The 8,978-nt window shown below is 49.8% G+C and overlaps 1 protein-coding gene across 1 annotated transcript in view; it reads left to right on the plus strand.

Moving 5' to 3' along the window:
- Positions 1-6: 6 nt before the first annotated feature.
- ZBTB16 (zinc finger and BTB domain containing 16) overlaps positions 7-8,978 on the plus strand; it is a 160,134-nt gene continuing 151,162 nt past the window's right edge. The window contains exon 1 of the mRNA XM_019556532.1: positions 7-1,563. Coding sequence (XP_019412077.1) covers positions 317-1,563 — 1,247 coding nt within the window. The 5' untranslated portion in view covers positions 7-316. The remainder of the gene's footprint in view (positions 1,564-8,978) is intronic.

The following is an 8,978-nucleotide window of genomic DNA, read 5'->3' on the forward strand; positions in this document are numbered from 1 at the left end:
CCGGCGCCAGCAGTCAAGATGGAGCCGGGCCGAGGCTTCGTCGGGGGGGAGCGGCCCTGACGCGGGTGCAGCAGCGTCAGTGATTTGCTGGCCCGCCAGCACAGCGGCGCCGGGGAGGATGAGAGCGGGCACTGCGAACTGCCCGCGCCCGCCGCCGCTCCGGCGCTGAGCTCGGCGCCCGCCCGCAACTTCCCCGCGCCGGCGGCAGCCAAACTTGGAGCCGCCGCATCCTAACGGGCTCCTCTCTCTCTCTGCCTCTGCCCCTGCCCCGCTCCCCAGGGGAAAGACACCCTCATGACTGATTCTCCGGAGCACCATGGATCTCACTAAGATGGGCACGATCCAGCTGCAGAACCCCAGCCACCCCACGGGGCTGCTGCACAAAGCCAACCAGATGCGGCTGGCGGGGACCCTGTGCGACGTGGTCATCATGGTGGACAACCAGGAGTTCCACGCCCACCGCACCGTGCTGGCTTGCACCAGCAAGATGTTCGAGATCCTCTTCCACCGCAACAGCCAGCATTACACCCTGGACTTCCTTTCGCCAAAGACTTTCCAGCAGATCCTGGAGTATGCCTACACGGCCACCCTCCAGGCCAAAGTGGAGGACCTGGACGACCTGCTGTACGCGGCGGAGATCCTCGAGATCGAGTACCTGGAGGAGCAGTGTCTGAAGATCCTGGAGACCATCCAGGCCTCCGACGACAACGACGCAGAAGTCAGCATGGCGGACGGCGGCGCCGAGGAGGAGGAGGATCGGAAATCCAGGTACGTCAAGAACCTGTTCATCTCCAAGCATTCCAGCGAAGAGAGCGGCTACGCCAGCCTGGCCGGCCACAGCTTGACGGGGGTGATGGTGGAGCAGAGCCCGTCCGTCTCCACATCCTTCGGGCTCTCCGCCATGAGCCCCACCAAGGCGGCCGTGGACAGCCTGATGACCATCGGACAGTCGCTGCTGCAAGGGGCTTTGCAGCACAACCCCTCCGAGGACTTGCGCTCCGTCGGCGGCCGCCACCCCAGCCTCTCCGAAGTGAAAACAGAAGCGATGCAAATCGAGGAAGCCTCCAGCCACGAAAGCCCCCGGACGGCAGAGTCCAGCACTTCTGGCGGGGACAAGCCCGACGACAAGAGCAAGGACGGGCCCGGGACCCCGACCCGTAGCAGTGTTATCACAAGTGCCCGCGAACTGCACTATGTCCGCGACGAGAACGCGGAGCAGCCCCCCGAGGCGGGCCAGGGAGCGCCGCTCGGAGGGGAGCAGTCGGTTTCTCAGAGCGAGAAGCCCCTGAGCGTCTATTCTGTGCTACCAAATCACAAAACTGACTCTGTGCTCGGCGTGTCGCCCTCCATGACTTCTGCCCTGCACGTGCAGCCGGCTCTCGCCGTGTCCATGGACTTCAGTGCTTACGGGGGCCTTCTGCCCCAAGGCTTTATCCAGAGGGAACTGTTCAGCAAGCTCGGCGAGCTGGCCGCCGGCATGAAAACTGAGAGCCGAGCCGTCGGGGAGCAGTGCAGCGTGTGCGGGGCAGAGCTGCCGGACAACGAGACGGTTGAGCAACACAGGTGAGTCTTCCCGCTGCATCCTCCTCGACGTGGCGTCGGGTCTCTCCTCGCGTCCTGCCACGACTGGCAGTTTTCTCCCTTTTTCCCCCCTGGTTTCTGTTGCACAATCCACAGGGCTTTTTGGGGGGAGGGGGGTGGTTTTGTGTTTGTGAGTGGATTTTGTGCTGGAGAGTTGCGGCCTGTGTCATGGAAGACAGATCCCCTGTGGATGCGATTCGCCCTTGTGCGGAGAGGGCTGGTGCCAAGGCCGTGTGTCGTGTTGTTCCCCGCTACGGTCGTCAAACATGGGACCGCGTGTGCTGCCCAGGCGTTTTGCTGGCCCTCTCCGCTGCACCGTATGTTTGCAGCAGGCAACGATTTGGCAGTGGACCGCGTGTTAGGCAGGGAATGGCCTGACAAAGGATTGTGATGTTGCTCATTTGCTGAGAGTTGGTCCAGGCTCCCCACCAGCTTCCCAGGCTGATGCTGCCTGGGAGCGTGGCTAGTGCTGTCTCGTGCCAAATCCGAATTTGCCCCAGGTATCTATCTCCTTCCCACTTCTAGCGCCTGCTGCTTTAGGCAGATGCGTGATCAGACACTCAGCGGTCTGTCTGCTTGCTGTCCTAGGGACTTAGCCTGGGCATCTGACTGCAGATTGGAGTGTGTGCGCACACTGTTGTTTTTGGGTGAGACCTCTGTGGCTTTTTGCATCTTGCTTAGTTGGCTTTGGGATGTTTCTTGCTGTGCCTCCTGGATCTGTGCTCTGACTCCAGGCCAGTCTGGCGGTGCTGCTCCTCTCCCCGGGAGCAACCTCTTGGGCAATGTTTAATCTCTGGGTTCTGGACCGAATGCCACAGAGCCCAGCTCTGAGTTCAGCCCCTCGGGAGTAAGGTCAGAGGACGTGTGCTGAACTCAGTGGAGTTGCTCTTAGGTTCAGGTCCATTTTGAAGGAGGTTAAAGTTTCACCTTTGCTTGAGATGGGTCTCGTGAGCGTGGTCCGGGGGCTTCTCCGGAGCCAGCCGGGGCCCAGTCAGGTGCATTCATCTGCCCTGAGAAACGCTGGAGCTTGCTGTGCTCACTTAAGTGGGGCCTGCTGGGGCGGTAAAGAGGTCCGATTGTGAGCATCCATCTGCGGGGTCAGGGCTTCGCCTGCCGGGAGCAGTAAGAACGGGGACCCCAGCTGAATTTGGGAGCAGTAATCACAGACCAGCTGGCCTCAGGTTACGCTGCGAATGCAAGCCTTTATGCCTCCTGTACTCCAGGGAGAGCACGGCACGCTCGGGAACAGGGACGCGGTGGCCACACTGTTCATGGGGGGTGGGCATGAAAATGGGTTCAAGGAGCTCGCCCCGTAGGACATCAGAGGGAGAAGGCCGGTTTGGGCTCCTGTTCCTGGAATTCAAATGAAGAGCGCAGGAAATCTGGGAGCTTCTCTGGAATATTCAAACCGAACATCTTTCAGTATTTTAATGAACCAACAAGTTTAATTAGTTCTAACGTACATGATATCCACACGAGGCTCTGCCTGTGCATATATTGTTGCCTTGCCGATAGGGCAGGAGAGCCGCTCTGCCCCTGCCTCTTGTTGTTGTTGCGTTTAGAGCTTGCCCTCGGTAAATGAGGCAGGATTTATCCGCAGCTCACGCGGGGCCTCCGAACAACAATCCTCTATTCAACCTGTTACATTTTAAGTGCAGACCGGCAGCCTTGACTCCGGGGTTTGCATCCTTGTGCGGGCTTGCGAGACACTAACATAACGTCTTAGTGTGGCTTGGGATTTTAATATGCGAGCGTGTGCTGTAATACACGCGGCATTTAAGCAAATAGGTGGGAGTACTGGCCCGGGTACTGAGAGGACACAAGCAGAACTTCCTGGAGAATCGATGGGAATTGTACTTCTGTTCTCTTACATAAAAATCAAAAAATAAGTACCTCGGACCAGATCCTCAGCGGGTGTAAGCAGGAGCTCAAGCGTTGCTGACTTGCATCAGCTGAGGGTCTGGCATTGTTTGCTTGCTATAAAATGATGCAGGCTGGACACCATTGACCGGGAGCTGAGATGAAGGCGCAGGGAGAATTTTAACGTGGCTGTCTGCCGTGCGCTCAGACGCTGCCTCTTCTCCCTCCTGAAACACAAAGACTAACAATTGATGCTCCTGCCCACACCACAGGAACTATTTTAGAAACTCTGCAAGAGGACAACTTGGCAGGGATTAAATTGGGAACTTTAATGCAGAGCCTGTTCTAGAGTTCCCATTGCTGATCAATAGCCTTCCGTCTGAGCCAGGGCTCAGCGGAAAGTTAAACCCACCCGAATTCACAGAGATGATTAGGAGGCCCTTTGTGAGTGACTGCATGTTATGAATAAGAGGGCACATATTTTGAACCAGCTTTCTGCATGGTGAGATGGGCTTTATTCCATTTAGACAGCAGTTGCTAGGGTTGCAGCCTTTATTTTTAAATTATTTATATTTGCAGTGCACTCCAGTATGTTATGTACAATAATGAGGTCTCAGGTCTAGCCTAAGCTCCAAGTTGAACAACTTAAACAATGTCGTTTTTAAGCCAACTGAGTTAAACAGATACCAAAGCTCGTGCGGAGGTTCTTAATTTGATTTCAACTTTGTTGATACCTGCTAGCTGCATTGGTTCATTTATCGGTGCAAGATAAATGCATATACGCAATCTTCAGCCAGCTTGGGCACACTTCACTAAAGAACTTGAACCCATACTTCTAAACCAGTGCATCAGGTGTGTAGACATGTTGCCATGCGACCTTGCTATAATCTTTGCTGCCAAAGAAATGGGAAATCTTGGTATTTTGCGGAGGGGTTATTTAGGAAGCTATCGCATGGCATCCCCAGTGAGAATTTTGCCACCTGTCATCTGTCGCTGGAAACGGATTAACCAGTGCTGGCAAGACTGGAAGTTTATTTGTGCAGGGCTGAGGTTTCTTACCACTGAGCTCATCTCGCTGTGCTCAGAGCAGGCTTAGAAGGGTCAATCCCTAAAACACCCCCTCACTTACTGGACTGGAAGAAGATAGCAGCTTCTGGTTTTTCTAGGGCTAGCAACTCTCCTTGTGCTAATGGCAGCTCTCCCAGTGAGTTGGGATCAGCTTCAGAGCAGACTTGGTCTGAGGAAGTCATCTCACTGAAGGGCAGAGGTCCACCAAAGTTGCTGGCAGAGCTTCCAAGAGTTGCTGCTCCTTTTCCTTGAAGTCAATGGGATGCTTGCTATCGACTGCTCAGTGGGAGCAAGAGATGTCTCATGAGGAGTAGGGCTTGGTGGTGCTGAAGCAGCTGCACTGTAGCGGTTTGCTCCCTGCTTCCAGCACTCGCATGTGTTTTGGTTTTGTTTTCTAAACTTGATGTGAACACCGAGATGTCAAATGCAGGTTCATTTTTAGCTCGAGCAGGAGCTCTAAATAAATGTCAGTGGCTTCTTCTGTTCCCTCCCACCTCCTCTTTGGTGGGGTGTCTTTCCTCCCAGCTCTATTTTGGACAGGGCCTCACCTTGAGCATGAAGGGGTCGTTTGCATCGGTTTTGGTTAGCAAGTATTTCCGTCTGCCCCTGCTGCGTTTGTGAATCGGAACTGAGGTCTTTTAGGTGGTCAAGAAAGCACCTCGCTGCGTGTGGCAGGAGCAGCTGCGCTTGGGGATGACAATGTCCGTTTGGGGAGAATTACTTTCCTTTTGGTTTTGCAGGCTCTGGATGGCCTCATCACCAAATAGTATGGTCAGGATTGCTGTCGAGATGTTGCTAGTCTGCTGCTGATGGGAACTAGTAGGATTTTGAGGTTTGTAACACAGTTTAAAGAGAATAACGTGGGTGCAAAGCAAAACTCACCCTGGCTGATTTTAAATTTTTTAAATTTATATGAGAAAAACGCTTAAAAGCCTTCCCCAGATCATGCCCCCACTGTGATGGGTCCTGGACAAACGCACAGTAAAAAGCAGCCCCGACTTGGAAGGGTTCACAACTGAGTCGCCCAGACAGATAAAGAAAAAAGTAAGTGTTGCGAGCTTGATTTTTTTTTTTTTTTTTTTTAAATTATTATTATTTATTTTTTACTACAAGAAACAAGGCACAGAAGGAGCAACTTGCTCAAGGTCAGATCAAGGGTGTGGGGGGGTTGAATGGAGATCTGAGACCCCGCTTAATGACTGAGTCACAACGGCCATCCGTGGTCTCCTGGTGTAGTCATCGTAAGATATTTCATAATATGGTTGTCTCAAAACCAACTCATTTTGACCTTTTGGGAGCTGCATGAGTACAGGCCTCTCTGTTTACTCGGGTCCTGGTTTGGAGTCCCGGCTGAACTACCAGGCTTGAGAACTTATAGGCTGCTTTACGATCGTTTTTTTTTTTTTTTTTTTTTCTTCTTCACTGATCTTATGATTTTGACTAATTGAGTGTGTATTGAGTTGTGGCTCTTTATTCTTTTTTTTATAAAAGATTTCCTTCTAGGTTCAGTAAAGTTCAAACTTAATCTAATGTTGGTATTGATTGTAGCTTCTAATTGCAGGGGGAAAAAAGCTAGAGTTCAACATTTTTTTTTTTTTTTTTTTTTTTATTTGGACTGGGGAGAAAACACTCATGAATTTTGAAAACGCTATTATCCTAAACTGCTAAAATGAACTCCTTTTAAAATTTTTCATCACAAAACCAAACCATTTAAAACTTGTCCTTCTTAGCGGCTTGATTTTTTTATATTTAAAATTAGATTTCTTTAAACAGTGGGGCAATACAGGTGTAGCTTGGATCTATCAACTTGATTATTTGAGAAGTATTCCCTTCCCACCTTTGTGTCTTGTTCTTGCATGCTTTTTTTCCTTCCCCCCGTTTCCCATTTTGCAAACATTTAGGCACGTGCTTAACCTGTCAGTTCGATAGGACTGCTCAGGTACAGGGGGTCGGAGGGATGGGGCTTATTTGATTGTTACCCAACAAAACAAGACCCTGATGGTCACCGGGAATCTTAACGATTACTTTAAGTTATTGTAGTATTTTATGCACGTTGTGGTGTTGTGGAGCTCTTTGTGTGAAGGAGCGCTGTGAACACCAGCGTGTTATAACTACGTCCTCGTGAGGCTAGGGAGGAGAGAAGCCAGATGGGCTATTCCGAATGCTGGGCTTCCTTTTAATACCTTGAAAATAGACCACAGACATCTCATTTTCTGGGTGCCCATGGAAAGTAAGAACAAGTGGGGAAGTCCCATCTGAGGAGGGAAGAAAAATCCATGTCTGAATTTTGAAAGACCTAGAAGATTTCACGCTTGAGCTACCACCCGAAAACCATGTGGCTGGTGGATTAAGCCTAGGGCTGGGAGCCGGGAGGCCTTGAGATTTTTTTCTTTCTCCCTCATGTTTGCTGAAGAATGGCCTAAATAATACCTGGCACTTTGATGGGGAAATCCTAGCATCCCCCTCGCCTTTTGGGTGTGGGAAACTGAGGCACAGAGAAGTTCCAAATGACTTCAGTGGAGAGATGAGAGCATGGCAATGGGGTCATCTACAGTCGTATTGACTATTTAATGGTTGAGATGAATGTCACTCTTCCTGGTAGAAGAAAGTAGCTTATTTTGGTGCCCCTGGAAGCCACTTTCATCGATGATATCTTTTTAATACCAAAGTCCGCATGAGGAAAAGGTGGGGATGTGGCCGGGCAGACGACCCCCATCTCTCCAGTGTGACATGTCTCCAATTAGTGCTTGGGATCCCATGTCCCTCCTGACTTCTTGTGAGATGGTAGAGGTGGTATCTATCTACAATGCCTGCCTTAGTTTTTGGATAGGTCTGTGCCCCATTTGGTGAAGATGATGTACATTTTGGGGCACTGGTTTTCCAGCGGAAATGCTGAGTTTTGTGGTGAGTCCTCTGGAAGAAAGAGTCATTAATGTAGCTTTCAAAGGAGCTGAGCATTTTTGCAAGTATTAAGAAGTCAGCCCCAGAGCTGAGTTTTTGCTTGCTGCGTGACTGCTTTTCCAGACTTGTCTCGGTGTATTTAATAACGGACTGGGTTTGATTGTAAACTCACTGTGGCGAGGACCACCTTTCCATTTGGTATGTGCAACTCTGAGCACAATGTGATCCAGAGCTACAACTGTACAAATTAATAATCCCGTTTCTTCCTTTTATTTCCTCTCCTTCCATAAAGCAACTTTGGTTAAGGGTGTACATACCATTTATTATGCCTGGCAACTATCTTCCCATTTAGCTTGTTGATCTATAGCTTTCATGGAGTTGAAACCTTATATTGTAGCATATCTTAAGTAGCCGTTTAGGAAAGTGTAACTGCATTTGGCCGTTCCTTTGCCAACCTCACCTCCATTTGTCTTTGAGTGGATTAGCTGAGTATTGTAATATTAATGCCATTAGGCACATTGGCACTGTTCAACGTGTCACAGTGAGAAACAGATGCAGTATACCATTAAAGCAATAAATGTGATAAATCAGATCCCAAGTGCTTTGCGAGATGTTATTAGCGTTCATTTTGGTAGTCTGATACAGTAACTGTGTTTGTTTTGTTTTGCCCCCCCTCCCCCTCCCCCTCCCTTTTCTGTATTTTCAAAATTTTGTTTTAAGGATACGACAGCTGATGTGCCGCTAAACTCTGCTACGATCTCAAAGCCAAACAACACCAACAAAAATCTCCCGAACTCTGACAGTGATTATTTCCAGAGTTTGAAAGACAACTTAGCAGGCTCTTGTTTCTTGCTGATGGACCTTATTAGTGGCACCTGGCATCATAACATGTTAATAGAAACCAGCGTTCTCCTACTGCGTGGTCACTGACAAGTAGCTCTGTCAGTCTGAGCTTGCCATGCGAGGAAGTTCTTATTAGCTTTACGGGTAAAAGAGCTTGCCCTGTTCAGGAAATGAATGTTGCAGTTAAGGTCCACGGCTCTGACCCTGATCACGTAACCTGTGAGCGCCAGCGGAGACCCCGCTCAGGATGCTTGGGATTTCAGGCTTTCTCTGGTTCTTGTCATATGTAAAGAGGGAATACATTGTGGTATGTTGCAGCCTTGAACTTTTGATTTATTCAGTGGGGGACTTAACCATTTCCATACACAGAACATCATGTGAAGGTGGACTAGTGCTTTTTAAGTCGAGCATTTTGTTCAATCAATCAGCCGTCCCTCCCCGCTTTGTTTAGCAGTGCGGGGGATGCCTCGTGAAGCAGAAACCTGAAATTTATCTTGCCAAGAACGGTGATATTTTTCCTGGTTCCTGTTGCAGCTTTCTGAGAGCAACACCACTACATTTCTTATGAAATAGTTTCCCCCTGCTTTGCACTTTAAAATATAGAAACGTTTAGGGAGGATGTAACCCACGTAATACCAACACAGAAAAAACCTTTTTTTTTTTCTCTTGGTGTTGCTGTGGGAAAGAATTGACTCTTCTGTTAGTGGCCAGCTAATTAGCCTGTT

Source organism: Crocodylus porosus, unplaced genomic scaffold (assembly GCF_001723895.1).
Source record: "Crocodylus porosus isolate Cpor-Errol unplaced genomic scaffold, CroPor_comp1, whole genome shotgun sequence".
NCBI lineage: Eukaryota > Metazoa > Chordata > Crocodylia > Crocodylidae > Crocodylus > Crocodylus porosus.